This window comes from Salvia splendens, unplaced genomic scaffold (genome assembly GCF_004379255.2).
Source record: "Salvia splendens isolate huo1 unplaced genomic scaffold, SspV2 ctg887, whole genome shotgun sequence".
In the NCBI taxonomy this organism is placed as follows: Eukaryota; Viridiplantae; Streptophyta; class Magnoliopsida; order Lamiales; family Lamiaceae; genus Salvia; species Salvia splendens.
In genome coordinates this window covers 1-25,000 of record NW_024599572.1, presented here as the reverse complement: position 1 = coordinate 25,000, position 25,000 = coordinate 1, and the positions used below count along the sequence as shown (strand labels likewise).

Genomic DNA, 25,000 nt, shown 5'->3' with positions numbered 1-25,000 from the left:
CATTTTGACACTATATTGAATGTTCTTGCAATAAAAACAGACACTCACCAACCATTCCTTGTGACCTTGAAGGCCGTCTTGGTTCAGTCTCTTGACAGCAATGACCATTCCAGTCCCGGCCTTGGCAGCCTTGAACGTGGTCTCATCGATCCAGCCCTTGAAGACACACCCGAAACCACCCTCCCCCAGCACACTGTCGGGCCGGAAGTTCCTGGTAGCCGTTCTGAGGTCGTTGAAGCTGAAGATCTTCAGGTTCGAAAACTCCAGAATGTCGCCCTCGCCACGAGGGGTCACTGGAAGGGAGAAAGACGAGCGCCTGCTGCTCGTCTCTCTTCCATCTCTAGGAGTACTTAGCCCTGCACCCATTATGTTTGATCAAATATATACTAATTGAAGTAGCAAAACCCATTTTTTACTTGAAAATCATCAATTATGATCAAGAAAAAGGCTACCATTTTCATAATTCCCAGATAAACAAACTAAAATAAACATTCTCCACAACCAAACAGTAAAATAAAATCCAATAATTTGTCCTAAACATACCATAATTGAAGTGATCTAGCTCAAGATTCAATCTTTAACAATACCATTGAAGTGTTCTAGCTCAAGATTCAATTTTTAACTATATATCTTCCACAAAAACAGCCAAAATCAAGAGGGAGTGTGTTTAACCTTGGCAAAAAACCAAGAAACAAAAATCCTCAAATTCCCAGAAAAAACAAAGAATCCATCTTCAGCAAATCATCACATGAACTGAAATGGGAGAACTATCTCATCAATTTATTCAAAATTTCAATTCAAAATCAAAGCAGCAGCTCATAATCACTTCAACAACATCCATCAATTTCATGAGAGAGAAAGAGAGAGAGGGAGCTAACCATCTCGGCGAGGACTATCAGCCCTTATTCGAACACTGAAGCAAGAACCCATTTTTTTCAGACAAACTCAGGAATCTTGTTGTCTGAAAACTGATCTAAAATGGGAGCACAAAATCTTTTCTTAAAGGGCTTTAGTTTAGAAAGTTCCAAACTTGAAGCCCGAAAGTGTGAAAGCGATTACTTTTCATAAACAAATTAGAGGTGAAGAATATGTTTATCTATTCATCATCATGTTGTGTAGGTTGAATTCCTCTACGTGTAGTCGGTTTGGCATCACGAGAATCTAATATATAGCTCTCTTTATTTAATTTCTTGAGGAAATTTTAGCAGACTTTTCTCACCAATCCCCAATTATTTCTGCAACCTCGTCAACTTGTCTACACTAGTACAAATTTAATTTTATAGTAATTGAAAAATAAGGTGATTCTAGAAATATGCTCACAATGCATTTATGAATAGTGTATGTAAAGCTAAGGCCTAAGGAATTAATGCTCCCTCATCTCAACTTTGAGAAATGGATTGAAAGTCTAATGAGTTTCTATAAATACACAATTCATTTATGAGGTTAATTAGTGTATGTAAATTTAATTAATCAATACTCTTTCATATCAGCTCTATGAAATGGATTGAAAGTGGATGAGTTAAATATCGAAAATTAAATATTTGATCAGAATTAAATTAAATTGAATTGATTTTTTTTTTTGGATTTCGATATAGTTTATATTAATTGGTTCATAGTATTAAACCATTTTATGTACTATGGAGTTTCATTTTTTCATTTTTAAAATATATTAGTGTTGTTTCAGTTTTCGATTCGGATCATAGTTCGAATTTCGTTTTACATGTTATTTTTTTATGATTCAGTTCAATTTGGGTAAGAAAACAAATCCAAAATCGAATAGTCACTCATGAAATAAATATATGAATACAGTAGTAAAATATAATTTAAATTTAATGTATTATCTATAGAGTGAAATTTGTGACTCAGTTTCTAGAAATAGTAAAAAGTAGATTGAGTTCTTAAGGTTGGACCAACTATAATGATACTATTAGAACTTTTTAGTTGAATGGAAGAAGTACTTTTTAATAAAGCGTCATCAATATCACGAATATTATTAGTGACACACTGACATGTAAGTAATTATAATGACTAATTTAAATTTGTTTAATCATAATTCATCAATTCGAACCACCTAACTTAAGACTTATAGGAGTAATTTTTTTTTTATGTGTTGATGTGGACATTCTTTATTAATATACATTATATTTTTTATTTTCGATCAAATTGCAAAACATATTTCAGTAAATAATCCGAGAAATGAGATTCATCAACATAATTTACTTTTATAATAGTAAGAGTAGTTCGAGATCATTGTTGTTCGTATTTATTCACGTTTTTTTGTGGAATAGCCCTATGACTATGATAATGGAAAGGACAAATGTTTAATTGCGAAATACTCCATCCGTCCCGAATAATTCGTCTCACTTTAACCGGGCACGGGTTTTAAGAAATGTAATGAGAAGTGAGTTGAAAAAGTTAGTGGAATGTGTGTCCTACTTTTATATATTAATTTTATAGTAAAATGTGAGTAGGAATGAGTTAGTGGAATATGAGGTCCACTATAAAAAATGACAAAAGTGAAATAAGACAAATTATGTGGGACAGACCGAAATGGAAAAATGAGACAAATTATCCGGAACAGAGTGAGTAAGCAATAGCCATTTGGTAGGCCCTACTTTTAGGCTGCGGATTGGATCACTATTATTCAGTCAACAGGTTCACATTTATAATTTGTTAAATAAGCAATAAGAAATGATTTATAATTTGTTAACTAAAGGCTGCCCAAAGGTTTTTTTTTGTCATTTGAGAATTTATTTAGTTAGGAAAATTATTTTTAACTCGATCTGTAATGGCTTTTTCTCTAAGTTATCATATTTATATTTCCGATTTATTATTTGATCTTTTGTGTTAATACTTGCAGATCATCAAAATTCGATAATTTGAAAATGACGTGGACTATCGGAAATCAGAACAATTTTTGGAAAAATTATACTTCTAGTACACTAATTTTACCCTATGTAATTTAATATCTTGAAGAACAATTTTTCGAAATTTAATGTATTTATCTAGTCAACTAATCATGGATCATAATATTATCATCTTTGCAGTGCAGAACGAAAAATGTATCACAAAAATGAAATAATGAATGTAGGCTAGCTTCTTCATTATTGGAAAATAAAATACTGTTCTATTATTGAAATATCTAAATTATGTTTACTCAGAGAAGAATGCTGATTATAATTGAATTGGGAATACTTTTTGTTTAAATGTGGGACCAAATTCGGTGGATTTTCCACTGAAGGAGAATATTGCAATCTGACTGGTATTTATCCATATCATTATAATCACAAAAAAGAAAAAAAAGTGACATAGATATTTATCAAGGTAAGACTGAATAAATAAATTTAAAAAACATTAAGTTATTTATCGAAACCGACCCCTGAGTTTGTTAGATTACAATTTGTCAATCATAACACAGATATTAAATTCGACCAAAACGTAGCTCTTGCTTCCTCCCCTGAGTCCATCATTCATTGAATTGATGAGATAAAATAGTGGTTAATTTAAACTATCATCTAAAATTCATGCGCGAAGAAATGAAATTAATTCAAAATAAACATATTGTTATGAAGTTATGTCCCTCATATTAGAAATAATAACCTTAATTTAGTAGTTGAGATATTTTATACTAGTGGATTCACGAAACATAACTAGGTGGATATGACTTAGTGAACTAGGTCGTTCGTCGGTGTTTGAAGAGAAATATGGTGTGGCGGCAATGATGGCGGACAAGGAACGGAAATGAATCTCCACTTCAAAGGATTAGAGCATTTTTGCAGTGTGTGATCGGCTACAAGTTGACAACTCCAAAGATCGAATTTAATGGAGTTTTTCTAGCTTTTAAGGATAGATAATGATTTTGGTTGATCCCAGCCGTTGTTCATACTGACGTGGATACAATTATTGAAACATGAGTAAAAGGCAAAAATTAGGCTTAATATCTAAACTCATGTGGACAAATCATGCGTTGCTAAAAGAGAGGTTTGAAAAGGAGAAGGAAAGCACCATTCACAGCGGAGAAAGATTTAAAGTGAAAAAACGGATCTTCTGAAAGTGAAAATTTGGACTCGTGAAAATACTGCGCCGACCCCTTCTTTTATCTAAGTTTGGTGGGCGTTGAATTGCCAACTTATTTTTTAATATTAGTAGTAAAAAAATACTATGAAAGTAGCTTGCAATCCATGATATGTATATGTGGGGCCAGATGGATGACCAATCGCTCCGGCTCATGAAGGTTAGAAAACTCCATTTAAACGGGTCTTAATTGAGCCTTTAGAGCTAAGGTATATTATTATTCTTCGTCTATCATTCATTGCTCTGGCGATAACGGCCTTTTTTATTGTGTTACTTTTATCCACCATCATTTATTGCTAGGGGCGATGATCTTCTTTATCATCTCAAATTTCCATTCACTATCGTCTGTTTTAGATTGACTTATGTTAGATTTTCACACCATCTTCGTTTTGTTGTTTTAGATTTCATTCGACATTTATTGCCAGCGACGCTGACCTTTTTCATTGTGATAAATTTTACAAGGCTACCATGTGAAGATGAGACCAACTATCATATAGATGTTTCATTCCAAAATCAATTAGTGATAGAAGGATGACTAGTTAGGTAAAGTTGACATCTTTTTCACCTCACACTTTTAATGGAATACTCTCTTATATCCTAAAGAATATGCACTTTGGGTTTGACACGTGTTTTAATCTAAAATTGGTAAAGTATGAGAGATATAGAGAGAAAAAGTAATTAAAGTATTATTAGTAGAGAATAAGTCACACCTCATTAGAGAATAAAACTTTCTAAAATTAGAAAGTGCATAGTCTTATGAGACAGACTAAAAAGAAAAGAATGCATATTTTTGTGAAACGGAGGGAGTATGAAACAATTGAGATCTCAACACACACCTCCCTAATGCAATATAATTAAAAATTCTCCTAAAAATATCTTGAAATCAGAAAAATCTAAGCAGTATCTTCTGGATTGGGATGGACACGAGTGTAAGGTGGTGCGTTGAATACTTTTCATTCGTTTCCTTCGCAATTGTCACTTGTTTCTTCTTGTGAGGCAATAAATGCGATGGCAAAATAATCTATAGTCATATCTTGTTATTCGATTGATATGAGGATGACATTGCTCAAACAGTCACAGTCACAGTCACATGGTCTTGGTACATGCACTTCTTCCGGCAACCAACATCGACTAACCACTCTCCATTTTTAAAGACGACTTTGTGGTCCCTCAGCAGAAGTCAATGCTCGAACAACCTTAATTCTGGATATAATAAGAAGGAATGATGTCTGGTTTAACGTAATCCAAGCAATTTTGTCAAACACCATATATAGTAAGATCTCGTATTGGGACCATGATTCTCTTGCAATATTTAGCTACATTACCACAAGTCCATAACGATCACTAGTTTTCGAGGCCGTTCACATCAAGGTCGGTTTTTCCCGATAAAGCCAAAAGGGCTAGAACCGCTCAAGCGGGTTGTACGCACATCAGTTGAGAAACAACACAAACGACGAAATAAACTAAGCCAAGAAAGACAACTAGCAAACCAAATCACAAGAAAACGCCTCCCAAGAAACACAGAAAATAAAATTCTAGACACCAACATGTAATCCACGATCAATGTTTTCGATTAATGATTTTTTTTCTCGACATCCCAGTTTGGTTTCATCGTTTGGAAGATAACATATACTAATACCATAATCACAAATTAGAGAGACACTAGCAACAAAAAGATTCAAGCACAGGCATATGAAGATGAATATAACAATACAAGGTTGCTTGAGGCCAGATTTATTAGTGTTCAGTACAGTTAAAAGGCAAATTCAAGGCGCCACAAATAACTAGAAAATTGCACAGCAGAGTCTCAGCCAAACGAGGTAATAGTTATTACATCTCCCCTATCAAAGGCTTCAAAAATAAACTCTTCTCGACGCTTCAACTTATGCGTTCTTCTTTGTTTCAGCTGACTTGATGATGTCAATGAATTCGGGCTACAGATTAAAATTTAAATTGGTGCAGGTCAGAATATTTTCTCATTCAACTCTATACGTATCGTTTTTTTCAGGATGAGAAGAGATGCGGTTATTACCTTAAGAGAAGCACCACCAACAAGGAAACCATCAATATCAGGCTGTGAAGCCAAATCCTTGCAGTTTCCACCATTCACAGATCCTGCACGAAAATATCAGATCAATATATTCTACGTGAGGAAATTGTAAGAGATAAAAGCTGTATGTTTTAAAAGACTAAATATGGATGCACTGCAGATTTACCTCCATAGATGATCCTGGTTGAAGCAGCAACATCAGCGTTCACATTGGCTTTAAGCCATTTCCTCAACTCAACATGTACCTATATGTTTAAGCGGGATTAGACATCTTTGTTGCATTAACACTTTTCAACAAACGGTGACCATGATCATGAAAGACTTACTTCTTGAGCCTGGGCAGGAGAGGCAACCTTTCCGGTTCCAATAGCCCATACAGGTTCATAAGCCAAGACAACGTTTGTCCAATCCGAAATCTTTGCTGTAATGTTAAGAGTGGAGTTTGTTTCAGGAAAAAGAGTCATGTAAAGGTAGGACCGTAGGAGAACAACTAGGTTAACTTTACTGAAATTCTTTTGTAAAATGTACCATGGTTCTTTCATTTCTTACTAGAAAAGTTCTTGTGGAATATGTATAAAAACAGAAGTATGCATTTAATAAACAAGTAGCGGTGTTACATTTAACAATAAGGAAAATCTGGCGCTAGATGCTGGTTGAAAATGAAATTTATAAGTGCACCATGATCTACTTGGCTTTACCTGGTTTTATGTTTAAAAGTCATAACCCAATAAAATTAGATTTAGGAAAAAAGTGTACAATTAATTTCCCAGAAATGAAATCAGTACCTGCAATTGCCTTGGTCTGTGCAGCCACAACATCCACAGTCGTTCCTGCTTCCCTCTGTTCAAGTGTCTCACCGATACATGCAATCACCTTCAAACCTTTCGAAAGTGCATATGCAACTTTATCTCCAACAAACTGAAATCATGGTAAATTCCATTATTGAATACATGAGGAAAAACCTAATACATAAGCATAAATAATTTTAATAAAGGTAAACATCAGAATTACCTCACTTGATTCATTCAACAATGCTCTCCTCTCAGAGTGACCAAGAATAACCCAAGGTACGTTCAGGTCTACAAGCATCTCAGCACTACAAAGGATGATTAAACAGAAAATTTTCATACTCCTAAACAGCCACAAGCACTGTATATCTGGATATGCCAATTCTTGTTAGCTTTAGAGAAGGATGCTTACCTAACTTCGCCGGTGTAAGCACCTCCTTTACTAACCCAACAGTTCTGAGCTGCAACGTGGAAATCAGATCGCAGAGAACCTTTTACCAAGGGAAGAAACACGTATGGAGGACTGACAACCACCTCTGCAGGGAATGGCGAATTAACACAAAATTAGTTGACATGGAAGAAAAAAGAAAACAGCGCACAGGCATACACACACAAACAGTTCCAGAGTTTAAACATACTTTCTTCAAGTAAAGAGAGTTTTGGCTGAAAGTGTATCAGACAAATATAAATATTGAAGCAACTCTTAGAAATATTATTCTTTATAATTTCACAATGCCAAAACCAAAAAGTCATTGAGATAGTATGGCACACAACTTAAGCATACTGTGATAGACTATAATTCCATCACTTCCATTAAAAAGGATTTGTATTCAAGTCATATGGATTTTCAAACACATAACATATGAATGTCAATTAAACAAGACAACCGGACGGTTTATTCTTATCCAAACGGATAAAAAGAAGAAAGAAAGACTCAAAGCACAAATTCAAAATACGAAATTTGTAGGCAAGAAATCAGTGGATCGACAATGATTATTTCATTATTTCTTGCCCATTAACAAATCCACCAGTTTAAAACTTTTAACATGTCAGGTTAGTAAAATATATCCTCACCAACAACATCCTGGGATGGCACTTGAGCAGCATTGAGTGATGCGACGATCTTCTTTACTTCCTCAGAATTACCATTCTACAAAATTAAATTGAAATCTCTTAGAAACACAACAACTGCAGCCAAATGAAAGTATAGATAGCTGATATTCAACCAATCACTCCAGAAAAAAAGGCAAAAAAACGAAGATCATTAAGAAAATGTGATTCAATAAACTGATACTCTGTGCATGCTACAACAAACGCATAAAAAGCTAAATCTCAAAAGTGAGAACATAGGATATCTAGATAACGAATCCACCAGTCATTCATTTCACAAGAAAAAATCTCATCAAAAAACAGTAAGTTCATCTCGTTTCCATCGATCGATCTCAGAAATTACTAATAAGGCGAAATCAGCTCAGATCCAAATAAAATAACATTTCGACTATTGCTACAAAATCAGTAAACTCCCAAGCAAAATCAAATTCAGCGATCACGTCAAAGACAAAGACTATTGCTACAAAATTGCAGACTAATAATATCCCTAAGCATTGAGATCCACAAAAATACATCAATCTCTATATGCGATACATAAAACAACATTAAATCTACTAAAAGGAAGAGATTAAACAGTAGATCGGAAACGAGATCGGCCGAAATGAAAAGGAGATCCACAACAAACGGATCAATCATTCTCATAACATCGAAGAGATGAATACTTACGCATTTCCAGTTGCCGCCGACGAAGAACTTTCTGCCCATTTTTGATATCGGAGATAACTAGAAAATGCACGAGAATATGGCTTTTGGTAGTGTGTAGTGGTTGGTAATGGCAAATGACTGGTTGTGAGTGATGGATATCCGCGAATTTATATAATCGAGAAGAGAAAACTCATTATTTGTGGATCAGGAAAGTGAATTGCCTAAAATGCCCTTTGGTAATGTGTGTTGACGGAATATTCGAAACGCATGCGGGAATCCGACAAACAATTTCCAATACTCATTTTAGGACATCCTCATAAATATGTCATTCCACTTTTATTAATTTATTTCTTTTATATTTTATAAGGTCATTTTAGAATATCTCTGGATAAATATTATATTTTATTTTAGATACGTGAAATTAACATTTCATTAATTGTTTTAGTTCGATGTATAAAAGAATATATTATCGATGACATTTTGTAACATAATCAGAAAAATACAGTCTCATTTTTAAAATGAAATGGTAAGCGAAGTAGTGGAATGTGTATATATCTTTTATTGATGAATGGGGTATTAATCACAAGTCACAATTACCGTGCCCAAGCCCTTATTTGCTTTATAATGCAAACCTGTGGGCGTTGTTGGTTAAGCACTAGCACATTGGATTTTGGAAGCAGAAAACATTTTTTCCTAATCTACGGATGATGAGTCTGCGAATTTTCGACGGTGTTTGAAGAATGCTGGAAAAACGCAGATCACGACACAGAGATTTTACGTGGTTCGATTTACTGAGGTAAATCTACGTCCACGGGAAGAAATGAGGGCAGAGTTGTATTGCTTGATCTGTTTTCTTACAGCTTACAATACAGACTTGATATTTTGTATTTTATCTCTAGAAAGCGAGAGAGTCTATTTAGAACTTAATCTATCTATCTGATCTAGGTTCTATTTATACATTGAACCTAGATCGTGGCATGCAGCCATTTACTAGGTAGTGGATGTCGTGGAGATCGTGGCGATCTTGCATGGGTCCACTATCCTGCATGAGTTAATGACTGCTTGACACCACTAAATAGATCGTGGGTGGTGGAGGTGGAAATCCTGCATGAGTCCACTATCTCCTAGTTCGGTCGAATACTGAGACCGAACTGCTGAATTATGGCCGAGCAGCTTTTGCCGATCTGAGAGTAGAGCTTGATGCCGACCTGAGAGCAGAGTTTGATTGGTTGGCTTTTACCGAGCTGTAGGCTGGGGCCGAACTCTTTGGTTGTGCCGAACTGAACTCTGATACTCTTTAGTCATGCCGAACTGATACTCTTTCTTGGGCTTTAGGCTGATGGGCTTTACTGCTGTTGGGCTTGTTTAGTACGTACTCCATCACTACCCCCCCCCCCGGAAAGCGAAGTGAATCACTTCGGCATTCTGGATAAAGGTACGGGGTAAGTTGATGTTTGTCCTCGGTCTGATGAAGTGAACTCTTCTTTGACCGGACTTGGTTTGCGTCCTAATTTGGCGAGGTTTATCGCTCGGATCGAACTTTCCGTTGTCCTAATTTGGGGATCGGACTTTCCCTTGTCCTAATTCGGCGAGTTTTATCGCGTGGATCGGACTTTCCCTTGTCCTAATTCAGGCAAGTTTTATCGCGTGAATCGGACTTTTGTTGCAGTTCGTTTCAGACGAAGTGCTTGATTTTTAAGCCGAATTGTGGTCTTGTATCCTCTGTAGAAGCTTTGACTCGCAATCGTTGGCTTGTTGCAGCTCGTTTCAGACGAACTGCTTGTTTAAGCTGAATTGTGGTCTTGTATCTTCTGTAGAAGCTTTGACTCACAATCGTTGGCTTGTATATGTTCTAAGAAGGGGATCAGCCTTCGAAGAACAAGATACCTCAGTAGCATTTGTAAGAGACGACACGCACAGAGACAGACAAAACACACAGACAAAACGCACAGAGACAAATAAAGACCAAGTAAACCAAATAAAGCACATTGACTGAACAGGACTCAAGACTGACTGACCGGACTGTCTCTTACAAATGGAACTTTTTGAGGTTGGAAATGTGCCATGTTCGGGGTACCTGTTCTCCTGACATGTGAGCCAATTTGTAAGACCCTTTGCCGAGGACTTCTGACACCCGATACGGACCTTCCCATGTGGGTTCGAGCTTGCCCAGCTTTTCTGCTCGGCTTACTTCGTTGTTTCTCAAGACGAGATCTCCCACTTGAAATTGCAGCTTCTTCACCCTTTGGTTGTAATACCGGGCTACTTGCTCCTTGTACTTGGCTGCTTTTATGCATGCCAATTCTCTTCTTTCTTCGGCAAGATCTAGCTCGGCTCTCAGTCCGTCGTCATTCATTTCTGAGGAGAAATTTAGAGTTCGGGGACTGGGTACGCCGATCTCCACCGGAATTACGGCTTCAGTGCCGTACACCAGACTGTACGGAGTTTCACCGTTGGAGGTTGTGGGTGTAGTTCGGTAGGACCATAGGACTTGAGGGAGATTTTCTACCCATTGTCCTTTGGCTTGTTCTAACCGAGCTTTTAACCCTTTCACCAGGATACGATTTGTTACCTCCGTTTGTCCGTTTGCTTGTGGATGAGAGACCGAAGTGAACCGCTGTTGAATATTCAGCTCTTGGCACCAATTCTTGAACGTCTTGTCGGTGAACTGAGTCCCGTTATCCGAGATGAGGATGTGGGGTATGCCAAATCGGCACACTATGTTCTTCCAGACGAAGTCCAATGCCTTTGAGCTCGTTATCGCAGCTAATGGTTCAGCTTCCACCCACTTCGTGAAGTAGTCCACGGCAACGATTAGGAATTTCATTTGCCGAGGAGCTTGAGGAAGTGGTCCCACTATGTCTATGCCCCATTGCATGAAAGGCCAAGGGCTTTGCATAGTGGATAGATCGGTCTGCGGCATCCTTGGGATATTTGCATGGATTTGGCACTTCGGGCATGTCTTGACGAGCTGCACTGCTTCTTGTACCAAGGTTGGCCAGTAATATCCCCATCTTAGAACTTTTTTAGCTAAAGCTCTAGCTCCGATGTGGCTGCCGCACGATCCTTCATGAACTTCTCTGAGGATGTAGTCCGTCTCTTCTGGTCCTACGCACCGCAATAACGGCTGGAGGTAAGACTTTCTAAAGAGGACTCCTTCATGAAGTTCGTACCGAAGTGCTCGGCACGTGATCTTCCGAGCTTCTCTCTTATCCTCGGGCAATTGTCCTTGATCCAGATACTGCAAGATTGGCGTCATCCAGTTCGGCGAGCTGGACACTGAGTGTACCTCGGCTTCATCAATGCTTCGATGCATTAATTCTTCCGCCTTTGAGCTCGGATCTGAGGCCAACTTACTTAAGGTATCTGCTCGGCTATTTCCCGCTCTGGGAATGCGGATTATCCGAAAATAGGAGAAACTTCGGCTGATGCTTTGCGCTTTGTCCAGATATTTCTTCATTCTCTCGTCACGAGCTTCACTTGTACCCAACATGTGATTTACTATGACTTGTGAATCACAATGGACTTTGAGAGATTTGACGAGCAGACTTTGCGCTAGCTGGAGTCCGGCAAGGAGGGCTTCGTATTCGGCTTCGTTATTAGTAGTTGGGAATAAGAAACGAAGTGAATAAGTTACCTCGTGTCCGTCGGGAGCGACAAGTAAAATACCAGCTCCACTTCCCATCTTGTTTGAAGCTCCATCTACGAATCCGCTCCAGCAGTCTGGCGGCTCTACTTCGGATTCCAAGGGCTGTGCTAGTTCGGCATTGGCAGAATTTTTCTGTTCGGCAATGACAGGGATTGCTTGATCGAACTTGGCCTCTGCAAGAAAATCTGCCAAGGCTTGTCCCTTGATGGCTTTTCGAGGTAGGTACTCGATTGAGTGTTCTCCCAGCTCTATAGCCCATTTGGCGATTCTGCCTGATGCTTCTGGCTTGGTCAAAACTTGCCGAAGAGGCAGATCGGTTAAGACGCGTACCTTGTGAGCATAGAAGTACGGCCGCAGTCTCCTTGCTGCATTTACTAACGCCAGAGCAATTTTCTCCAGAGGTTGATACCTTGTTTCTGGACCTCTTAATGCTCGGCTTGTAAAGTAGATGGGAAACTGCTTTAGGCCTTCTTCTCGTACAAGCACCGCGCTAATGGTTTGATCGGATGCCGCTAAGTATAAGAAAATTACTTCGGCTTTGGTTGGAGCAGAGAGAATAGGAAGCTCGGCTAGATAACTTTTGAGCTCGTCAAAGGCCTTTTTCTGCTCGGCTCCCCACTCGAACTTTGGTGCCTTTTTCAACACCTTGAAGAACGGCAGTTGCTTTTCGGCTGCTTGGGAAAGGAATCGATTCAGTGCGGCTAGACATCCGGTTAGCCTTTGCACGTCATGTATGGACTTCGGCATTGCCATGTTCTGAACGACTTGAACTTTTAAGGGGTTTGCCTTGAGTCCGTCCCTTGAAATCAAACAACCCAGAAACTTTCCCGAATCTACCAAAAAGGTACATTTTTGGGGGTTGAGTTTGAGGTTGGCTTTTCGGAGCACATTGAGAGTGGATTTGAGGTTGTCTTCGTACTCCGAAGTGCTTTTGCTTTTGACAACTATGTCGTCGACATACACTTCAACCTGTTTTCCGATTAGGTGCCGAAAAAGCTTGTCTACCATCCTTTGATAAGTGGCTCCGGCATTCTTTAAACCGAATGGCATCTTTTTATAAGCGAAAATGCCGAAATCGGTAATGAAAGCTGTTTTCGGAGCGTCACTCTCATCCATCAACACTTGGTGATATCCTTTGTATAAATCAAGAAAACAGAAAATTTCGAAGCCGATCAAAGCTTCTACTTTTTTATCTATATTCGGAAGGGGATAGCAATCTTTAGGACAGTGCTTGTTTAGATCGGTAAAATCTATGCACATCCGCCATCCTCCTCCTTTTTTCTTGATCATCACAGGATTGGCCACCCAAGAAGGATATTTCACCTCGAATAGTACATCCGCTTTTAGTAATTGGCGGACCTCGTCATGGATGACTTGACTTCGTTCTGCCGCAAAGAGTCTTTGCTTCTGTTTTATCGGCCGGACCGAAGGATCAATATTTAACCGATGAGTGATTACCTCGGGGGGCACTCCGGTCATGTCCAACGGAGACCATGCAAAGACGTCTTTATACTCCTTGAGGAGCTGGATGGTTTTTTCCCGAAGTAGAGGCGTTCCCGCGAAGCCGATCTTAACCGTTCTGGATGGATCGTCTTCGTACAGCTGAACTGTCATCGAGTTCGGCTCCGGTATGACTTCGGTCATCGTCTCTGACTCCAGCTGCTGTGATTGCTATGCTTGGTGGTGCCGATCTGACTGCTCGGCACTTCTAAGCGCAATTTGCAGACATTCCTTTGCTCTCTTTTGGTCACCTCGGATGACCGCTATCCCTCCTTTAGTAGGGATCTTGATGGTGAGGTGATAAGTAGAGCAAACGGCCCGAACTGTGTTGAGCCAGTCTCTCCCCAGGATGATGTTGTACGGGGACCGAGCTTTCACCACAAAGAACTCGATCATCGTATTGGAGCTTGTAGGCGCTTTTCCCACCGTGATTGGAAGGCTGATAATACCTTCAGGGCGGGTGTCCTCCTGGGCGAAACTTTTCAGAGGAAGCGGAGCCGGACTGAGCCGAGCTGGATCCACTTCCATTTTATCGAAACATTCCTTAAAAAGAATGCTGACTGATGCTCCTGTATCCACAAATACTCTGTGGATCAGTTTGTTTGCCACTCCGGCTTGAATGACAATAGCGTCTTGGTGAGGAGAGATGGCTGGGACGGGATCGGCATCTGAAAATGTAATCACTTCGTCTTTCTTCAGCCTTTTATGTGTTGGCTCCTCTTGATTGGAACCTCTGCGTTCTGCTTTTAGGGACGACTTAGTCTTCCCGGCAGGGAGAGCATCAATAGTCTGGATTACTCCATCATATTGCGGCTCGTCGTCGTCTTCGGGATCCTCATGCCTTTTCGGATCCTGAGGATTGCAGTTCGCACCTCTCTGCCTTTTGTTCTTTTTCGGCTGCTTGCTTTGGTATTTTTTTAACGTTCCTGTTTTCACAAGAACATCAATACCTGCAGCCAAATCTCGGCACTCCTCGGTATCGTGTCCGTGGGCTTGATGGAAGGAGCAATATTGATCCTGAGGTCGCCGCGCGGCCGATTTCGTCATCCGCCTTGGTTTTTCGAACATATCGGAATGTAGTTCGAAAATTTCCGCTCTTGACTTGTTTAAGGGTACGAACTGAGCGGGCGGCTTCTCAGGATTGAGACGTGGTCCCAATCTGCCTTGTACCGGTGCCCTTTGAATTCTTTCAAAAGGAGTTCGGCGAGGAAGCCTCTGATCGCTATGATCGGGCTTCTTTTCGTCTCCTCGGGATGAGCTGTCTAAAGACCGTTTTCGACGGTCTGCCTCATCCGCACGGGAAAACTGGTCCGCAATGTCCCACATTTCCTGAGCTGTCCGCGGACCGCACTCAACGAGCTTCCTGTAGAGAGCTCCGGGCAGGATTCCATTTTGGAATGCCGAGATGACAAGCAGATCGTTGAGATCGTCTACTTGCAGGCATTCCTTGTGGAATCTTGTCATAAAGTCGCTGATTCTTTCGTCGCGACCTTGACGAATGGAAAGCAGCTGAGCCGAAGTGATTCGGACTTCCGCTTTCTGAAAGAACCTCCTGTGGAAAGCATCCATTAGATCTCGGTAGGATCTAATGCTGCCTTGAGGAAGGCTGTCGAACCACCTTCTGGCGTTCCAGATGAGCAGCTCGGGGAACAGCTTGCACATGTGGACCTCGTTGAGACCCTGGTTCGCCATGTTATATTGATAGCGTCCCAAGAAATCATGAGGATCCACGAGTCCGTCATAGGTTATCGACGGAGTTCGGTAGTTCCGCGGCAAAGGAGTTCGGGTGATATCGTCCGAGAACGGAGTCTTTAATGCTCCGTACATGGCGAACCCGGCATCTCTTCGGTACGGAGGAGATGGAGTTCTCCTGTGGTTCCGGTACCGAGGAGGAACAGGAACATGTCGAGGTTGAGGATTCTTTCTCCTGGAAGACACGTCACTACTGCGGTAGTGACTTTCATGCCTAGATGAGGAGGGAGAATCCGTCGTTGTCTTCTCCGGCTGTTGGCTCTTCTGCAGGAAGGTTAAGAACTCCTCCTGCTTCTCGGCCAAGAACAGCTTGACAGCTTCATTTAAATCGGGCTGCTGGGAAGACTCGGTGCGATGACTCCTGGAGTGGCTTGTTCCTCCTTCGTGAGAACCGGAGGTAGATGTCTCCCGAGGCCGTTTTTCAGACCTGCGAGCTGGACTAGCTTCCTCACGGTTATCACGAACGGTATTATGGGTGTTATGTGATCTGGTATGCATTTTTTTGGGGTGGAAAAAGGGTCAAAAATTCGCTTTATCACAAATTTGGTTCTCTGTTTCCCACAGACGGCGCCAGTGATGAGTCTGCGAATTTTCGACGGTGTTTGAAGAATGCTGGAAAAACGCAGATCACGACACAGAGATTTTACGTGGTTCGATTTACTGAGGTAAATCTACGTCCACGGGAAGAAATGAGGGCAGAGTTGTATTGCTTGATCTGTTTTCTTACAGCTTACAATACAGACTTGATATTTTGTATTTTATCTCTAGAAAGCGAGAGAGTCTATTTAGAACTTAATCTATCTATCTGATCTAGGTTCTATTTATACATTGAACCTAGATCGTGGCATGCAGCCATTTACTAGGTAGTGGATGTCGTGGAGATCGTGGCGATCTTGCATGGGTCCACTATCCTGCATGAGTTAATGACTGCTTGACACCACTAAATAGATCGTGGGTGGTGGAGGTGGAAATCCTGCATGAGTCCACTATCTCCTAGTTCGGTCGAATACTGAGACCGAACTGCTGAATTATGGCCGAGCAGCTTTTGCCGATCTGAGAGTAGAGCTTGATGCCGACCTGAGAGCAGAGTTTGATTGGTTGGCTTTTACCGAGCTGTAGGCTGGGGCCGAACTCTTTGGTTGTGCCGAACTGAACTCTGATACTCTTTAGTCATGCCGAACTGATACTCTTTCTTGGGCTTTAGGCTGATGGGCTTTACTGCTGTTGGGCTTGTTTAGTACGTACTCCATCAACGGACAATGTACAGATTTTTATAAGATGATACATTCATTTATTTTTCTTAAATTCCTTTGCCAAAATATCAAATTGGGTATTCGCAAGTTTCCGGTGATGCAATCCATCATTAATTCGTATCCCATAACGTATTTATAGTATTTAACAATGGAAGGACATTACAACTAAGGCCCGAAATGTGCTGTGATTATTAAAATACTAGTACAACTTTAGAGAAGTCACTTAGTTTAGAACTTAATTTACCTATAAATTCCTAAATATTCGTCGATTTTTGATTTTGTATACTAACTTCAAATCTATGTATAAATTGTTAAACTATTGCTTTGTTGTAATTTTATAATAAATCAAAATTTAGGAATTGATATAACTTGGAATACTTACCATCAAATACCACCAAAACTACATCATATTATATGCACTAAAACAACATCACATTATACTAATTTTATTTATTGAGCGGTGGAAGTTTATACTAAGAAGGAATGCGAGAAAAGAAAAAGAAATGAGATAGAAGGGATAAAAAAAGAAATGATATTATTTAGTTTGATTGTATAACACAACATTTCACTACCTATAATCAACATTGAAATCTTGATTAATTTTAAAATCAAAACAAATCAATAATTCGATAATTTACTACAGATTTTAAATCTACTACTATACATTATCAAAATTAAGCTAAGATTCAAGAATTTACAGGCAAATATCATTTACATAAATAACATATTTATATTGACATAACTTATATTCATCCCATGATTAAAAAGAAGCTAACAGTCATGTCCCTAGTTTCACTTCGTTTAAGTACATACATTAAAAAAAATCTTGTTTCACTTAATATAAGTACATACATTAAAAATGTCAGCTTCATCAGCTGGATTTTATACATGTTTATGAAGAAATCAACAAATTTGGAACCACGAAATAACACAGGTAACTTCAAGGACAAAAGATGAGGAGTTCTACTTTTTTGATGAATCGCCAGATTTCAACTCCCTCTCAAGCTCATCGAATTCCCACTCCCCGATGTCCTCTGCAGCGTAGTCTGGATCTACTTTTCCAAATTCAGACTCAAGTTTCGCCAACTCTGCTGCAGGATCAAGTATCTCGATCTGCTTCGACTTAGGTGAGGGCCGTTGCTCGTCAGCCTTCCCAGCACTGACTTCTCTTTCTGCCTGCTCCGTAGAGGAGCTTGTGACGCTTTCACTAGGCGATTCATCTGCCTCTTTAGTGGGATTCTCAATATCCAGAGTAGGTCGCTCGATGGATTCAAATTCCTCTCTTAGCTTCTCAATTTTGTCAAATAGCTCTTTCACCTCCTTATTCTCTTTGCTGAAATAAAAAAAATATACAACGTAGACTTAACATAGAGTCTTGGAAAGGTACTATACAGGGAAGGACAGGAGTGGCTATAATTGATTGGCAGTAAGACCTGGATAGTTTTCCTTGTCCGGCATAATACCGCTCTCTCATGTTGTCCACTACGCTGAATGTAGTTATTATCTGCAAGTTGTTAAGAAAAATAAACCGGTAAAGTTTTTTTGTAAAAGTTTGATGACTCAATTGCCCAAGACTACTAGTGGTGTTACATAAGTTAGATATTGTCAAGAAGTTCAAATACACAATATTTTGATGAGTTACTTCTGCAAGAAAAAAAACAGAGCGAAAAGGTAGCCATCATGGGTAAATGCGGGGGATGGTGATAAACGAAGCTCCTATATATCATTAATTTGAACTTAAGCAACTAATATGAATTAATTTCTGTTTACCTTAGCTTCATAATCCAGGTATTCTTCCTCGAGATTTCTCTTTGGGCTAACCAACTGAGATTCGTTAGTTTCCAATCCAGGAGACGGTTCAGAGCTGTAAGCAGTTTCAGAAATATTAGGCTCGTACGTAGCCAAACTAGGACAGTACCATCTTTTACAAATATTATATGGGGAAATACCCATCAGTCAGGCACTTTAAGTTCTCCACATACTTTCCAATGCGATCAATAGGCTGTCTAAGCTCTTTCTGCATCGAATGAGACGGAAGAAGATGGATATATAGTTTGCAAACATCAAAATTACTAAAAGATACGGAATACCATTGCAGTGAATAAAATAAATAAATAAAATAAGCACCTCATAAGAAGAAAGCAGCTTCTTAACCAAATCTGTGAAGTAATCTTCGTGTCTCTCGATCTCAGCACTTTCAAATGCAAATGGAAAACGAGCAACAATACACCCTCAGAGAAAATACGTACATTTGGAGCAGTTTTAGAATGTAACCAACTCAGTATGGATTTTACATATAGACTTTTTAAGAAGCTGATATAAGTATGCCATCATAAACAACTTTGCAGTTCTTCAAATTGTGACACTTTGTTAGAAGTCCATTAGGAGTTGACTATCAAAGTACGAAATTGTCATAAATGAAATTCATCTAAAAGTTCGTTCAAAGTGTGTTTCTATACAACCTTTATGCAGCTCATATATAAACAGGTAAAAATATGTCAATTGTAGAGTTAAAATGCATGTGTTTATAGCAGAGATTTCTATCGACTAAACCATATTGAATTCATACATACTTGGTTTCTTTCTCCTTAGCTTCCACGTATGAACACTGAAGAGACCAAGTATCTTCCAAAAAGTTAATCCACGTACTAAGAATATCTGATTCTGTTCGACAAGACACAATGGATTTTGCTAGTTCATCCTCCTACAAAGTTGTAAGGATATGTAAAATAAAACAATCAAAATATGGATAAGGCAACCCTTGAAGTATAGTTGATAGCATTTACTATGATTTATCTACGTGATTCAGCAGTATATGGAACAGAGTAATTTTTTAATGGGAAGGTATAGCAGACCTTAGTTTTCACATGGGCGACAATTTGATCATTAGCATCAAAAAATTGATCCCTCTCTTCCGTGACATTGTGAAGACGAGTTCGCACAGCAGACAAGGAAGTATTGACCTATATAATTAAAATGTTCAGATTACCAAAAACAGAAGAAGTTAATATTAAGAATAGATTAAACCAAAACTACTTGTATCCATATAAGAAGCAGTTATGGAAACAATCCTTTAAAATATCTTAAGAGCAAATGAAATTTTATGTTTATCTAGATTCTTACTGATCCAATAGAGAAGATTATAAAAATATTTAGTTAAACATCTACTCTTTAAATCAGATTTGGAACTTAATAAAGGAGACACTGGCAGTTGGAGGATGGAAATCAGATATTAGAAAGTTCAGAGTCTCAAATTCAAGCAGACTAAAGATTTCCAATAATAAAAAAGAAGAGTTACACATAATAAATACCTACCCATCTTCCCAACAAAGAGTCAGAGAGCGGAGGGGGTAATGGAGAAGGACAGAAGCCAAAACTTATTTTCATGCAAGATCATATTTTCGATTCTACTCTATTTCAGCATGTTGCCACTTTGAGTCACTACATTCACAAACAATAAAGTCTGAATATTGTATGTCATAATCGATGTTTATGAATTCCTGAGACCAAGGCAGTATACGATTCCCATGGGTTAAACACTCTCACTCACCTTCAAGCCCTGAGGTTAAACACCAAGCATGACAAAGACACACATGCATATAAAGAATGTGTTTACTTTGAGTGATAGGGTAGATTTATAAAATATAGGATTGAGTATTTGAAGGATAAGATGATCAAACTAGCCCAAATTTTAGTCAATTCATCTATATTATTATTAGCCATCCATCATAAAACTCAAAAGTAAAAGCCCCATAAGTGAACGTCTCATCAGAATGTAGGTTACAGTACATGGACAAAGAAACACCTTTTTCAATTGAGCTTCAAGTTCATCCCTCTGTTTCTCAAGATCAGATATCTCAGCTTTTAGTTCCTGAAAACAAATTTGAGCCATCAGCATATCTAGCATGCATGCAAGAAAGCACAAACTAGCCATGACATGATATATATGTATATTTATCCTTCTGGTTGTCTACGATATTTAATGATAAACTTCACCTCTTTGTTTCCGGCACAAATAACTAAAAACTACAGAAAGACGGCCTTCCAGAAACTCAGAACTTTATTTCAGTTGGTCTATGAAATTCAAGTGTCCAGGGATATCATTTTAGCTATGTTACTATCAATATCACTAATAGAAATTTTGTATAGGATTTTTCATCTAGACAGACTTATATTTATAACATAATGATCTTCACAGTACTTCTACTGAATTACTGAACTCATGCATATTTTACGTTTTTAGTTGTTTTAGGCTATTATCTTATCCAAATAGATCTATAGTTGTTTAATTTTTTTTTCAATATTCATAATATTTATTTACGTAAAGCATCAGATACGCATTTTAATATTTTCAAGTTGTTCCCTTTAAAGTGTCTTTATGTGTTCCATTAAAACTCTTCTAAAGTTTACTTAAGCAAGAAAAAATTTTACACTACCCATTTTCTTCAATTCCATACCTTTTCAATTTCACTAACTTCATTGACTTTTCCCACTCGAAACTGCAAAGCATCTTCTTTCTGAAGTCTATAAAGAACAAAGCAAAGTGAAACTTTCAATAAGAGTGACAAAATAATAACAAGGACTCTCATACAACTAAACAGGAAAACAGATTCCAAAATAATAACAGCACATCAGTACAGACCCACCCTAAGCACAAGTGGAATCCATAGAAAAAATAAAGCAAGCAAGTCAGAAATGACATAACACCAATACAGAGAGAACAGAGATCTAGTATGCAAAGACCCAAGCATAAATGGCAAACAGGTAGTTGACAAAAACTTGTAACATGCAGTGATATACCTGTAGTCAGAAATGCGCTTCTCAGCTTTTGAAGATGAGCTTGCTAGGGATTCCAACAATACCTTCAACTTATCAACCTGACATTCTTAAGACACAAATTTCAGAGATCTGGAATATTCAGCCATTAAATAGTTTCTTATTGAGCTTGAAGCAGCCAGCTGAGCAAACAACAATTTTCCAGAATCCTAAAGTAGTTCTACAGGATGAGTCACACACAGGTCTGAGGTTGCATATATTGAACAAGTTTTCACTGGAAGCAAAGGACATTAATGAAATCATAATCACAAAAAAAGGCGTAAAGATTTAGTAAAAGTGAAGATGGTGGGCGGAAAAGAATGGTTGCAAATTTGAATGAGGCTTGATTTAACCATGAGATATGAAATGGAAAACTAACACCATAACAATAAAAGGCAGAAGGCTCATGTACTATGTAAGCACCTTCTGAGAATGAATTTCAGCTGTGTCTCCACATTTAATAGCTTTCTTTTTCAGTAGAAGCGCTTCCAATCTGGAGCACGCTCTGATGTGCGCAAGTGCCTCTTTAAGAGCCTGATGGAGGAAAAAGATAACTAGACATGTAAGATTATGAATTTCAGGACATCAAAGTAGTGCACTTATAAGTCGTATTTATAAAAAATACATAAACACACACACACACACACACAAACCACACTTGGAAACTATAATTTTTCCGTTGAATTGACTACTTTTTGCTAGTAACTTGGAAATGTATTGTAACAAACAGATCAAATTCCTTGTGAGTTTTTTAAGGAATAGAAGTTATGTTCAATGTATGTAGTTAATGACTTGCAAAATATTCTACAGCAATTCCATGGATGAATAGGGGCTCTGGAGGGGAGCCACCACGACAATCGATTTTGTAAAATAGCTGAGAATTTAAATTATAGAAATACGAAATCTTATCATCTTCCTGACTTGATTACCCTACTTCAAGCACAGATTAACTAGCTTTAAAGATTTACTAATATGACAGTCTGAAGCCCTAAGAATATTTCAAATAGAGAGGATATAAGTACTGGAAGCATTAAAACATACGGCATAACAATCCACTTGACAACTGGTCACCTTAAGAAAATGCTACTGACTTGAGATTCTAACAGACCCTGCCTAAAGATGCAATGGAAAAGTTATTTGACAAAACAATTGGGTACAGCAATGTTCACCTCTATTGTTGATGAAGCGTTCTGCTTACTGTTTGTTTCAAGGCAGTCACCATCATGGTCATAAGATGCTCTTGATTCAAGTGTTTTCTTCAATGTGGAGACTTCAGCATCAATCCTGTTTGTAGAATCAGATGTGTGTCAAAACTGTTTGTAGGCATGAATCATAGGAAAAAGTAAAAAGGGGAAGCAATGAAACGGGCATTCAACGAACCTTTGAATATCAGCATTGATTTTCAACCCTGTTATGGCTCCTTCAGCAAATTGAAGCAACTCTTCTCTCTTCACCTATCCAAACAATACTTAGATTCTTTAGAGGCTTATGTTTCAGATGTTGAAAGGAATAAGACTTATTTATTAAACTCAGGTTTTGAAAATTAAAGATAAGCTAAGTGCTGCCTTATTTAATGGGGTATAGAATGTATTGTCAGTACGAGAAAACATATCTAACAGTAGTATAGTTACCAAACTTTCTTCCAATGTGAGCTTTAGTATTTTATGCCTACGTAACATGAGTAGTATTATCCCAAAATTTCTTCAATGCTGTGCATTAGGTTTTATGAAAGGTAGGTTATCGACTGGTACCAGTACTTCATCTTGGTAGCCGGAAAAGACTTTTGCGAGATCCTGAATGCTACTAACTATTGCATTATGAACTGCTTTTCCACCTGTGAGACAGAGTCTGCAGGTGCACAATCGTTACAGGCTTATAGCCAGATCCAAATATAAATTTTATTTGACCAATATGCTTCAATAGGAGAGCAGCATGCTCTCTTTCTCAGCTAGGACTTTAAAATCCACATTAACTAACATAATGGAGAAACTTACCCGAATAATTCAAGCAATAAAGAAACTTCATCTTCACTTGGAGGTTCAAGAGTCTAATCAAGCAAAAGAGAAGACAACGCAAGTCGTAAATTCCAGTAAAATGCATAATTTTAAATCAATATAGCATAGTTGATACTCCTACTTGATATTATAATCAGCCCAAGTTATTAGAACAGAAAATATAAGGTTCGAACCAGTAAAGATATATCTTCAGGCATAAAAAAAGGAACAAGCCATATCCAATAAGTAATACTAATGTCTAAGACATATTTAACAACAAACTTTGGCAGCAAAAAGTTGGCTGATGCAATGATGCATCACTCTGAAAAAAAGGATAAACCGAAACACACCATATCCAATAACAATTGCTTGGTTTTGGTAGCAAACTTTAGGTTTGTATCAGAAATATTAATATATTATTACAAGATCATTATCAGTATATGAACATAATGCCGAAACAAATATATACTGAAATGGGACAATTATAACTTACCATGCATATCGATATTCCCTCCAATGCCTGACTGTAAAGAAATACATCACGGAAGTTCAAAGGTTCGCCACCCATGTCTGAATCATAATATAACACCTGCCCGTTTGATAGGAATAAGGGGACATAAAAGTTGATCCATGATAAGTGATTCAAGAAGAAAATTTTGAATCAACCGAACTTAGTGAATAAATATTGATAAATCAAGATGGACCTTAAATATAACTATTTATATTGCCAATTTTTTGAATAAACAATTGTACTATTACTATTTTAGTAGTAACTAAGGGAGAAAGCACTAGGTCTAAAACCACATTCTTATCAATAAATCAAAAGCCATGGGGATAAGTTGTGTGATCCCTGAATCGACCTAATGGGCAGGTTTTGAGTTAGTAATGATATTACAGGAGAGTACGTCGATCCTCACTTGCTCTGGATGTCTAGGTCATCAATTTATTTTATATGCCAAGTAAATGGTACATACACATATTAACATGTATGAGCATGATGGATGATCTTTCCCCTAGCAGCATTTAAACCACTACTATTATTTATGTAAATCATATGCATAAGAAGAAAAACATGAATAGAAAAAAGCGAAAAGGATGTAATAAGTGGTCTAAAAGGGCCCCACAGAGCTTGCACCTTGTTGGTTTTCAAATCATTAGTAAGTAAAACTAATAAAAATGAACTTCTAAAGGTGGAAACATGGAGAAAAGTATGAAGTCAGCTTAATTATACAAGCAGGAAACAAGTACAGCTGTAGTATAGACGATTGAGTTAACCATTGACTGTCTTTTGGGGCTCTTTGGCTCTTCATGAAGTAGATGATGCTCATTGTTCGTTTCTTTTTCTTCAAATGTGAGACTGGAAGAGTTTT

General features: G+C 38.2%; 2 protein-coding genes across 2 annotated transcripts; both read right to left on the bottom strand.

The window, feature by feature from the left end:
* Positions 1-5,737: 5,737 nt before the first annotated feature.
* On the bottom strand, positions 5,738-8,822 carry LOC121791729 (triosephosphate isomerase, cytosolic-like). The gene is made up of 9 exons (XM_042189586.1): positions 8,689-8,822; positions 7,987-8,062; positions 7,325-7,448; positions 7,136-7,220; positions 6,910-7,042; positions 6,451-6,545; positions 6,291-6,369; positions 6,107-6,189; positions 5,738-6,008 (listed from the first exon to the last, which is right to left on the bottom strand). The coding sequence occupies exons 1-9, from the start codon at positions 8,725-8,727 to the stop codon at positions 5,958-5,960; spliced, it is 765 nt and encodes a 254-aa protein (XP_042045520.1). The 5' UTR covers positions 8,728-8,822; the 3' UTR covers positions 5,738-5,957.
* Positions 8,823-17,531: 8,709 nt separating this feature from the next.
* Positions 17,532-24,994, bottom strand: LOC121791728 (myosin-10-like). Its single transcript, XM_042189585.1, has 17 exons — positions 24,879-24,994; positions 24,124-24,219; positions 23,631-23,683; positions 23,388-23,484; positions 23,017-23,090; positions 22,806-22,920; positions 22,060-22,170; positions 21,622-21,698; positions 21,279-21,345; positions 20,627-20,692; positions 19,677-19,784; positions 19,395-19,525; positions 18,949-19,015; positions 18,771-18,838; positions 18,592-18,685; positions 18,255-18,325; positions 17,532-18,154 (listed from the first exon to the last, which is right to left on the bottom strand). Exons 1-17 carry the CDS (start codon positions 24,906-24,908, stop codon positions 17,785-17,787), a joined length of 1,695 nt encoding a protein of 564 aa, XP_042045519.1. The 5' UTR covers positions 24,909-24,994; the 3' UTR covers positions 17,532-17,784.
* Between the last annotated feature and the right edge of the window lie 6 nt (positions 24,995-25,000).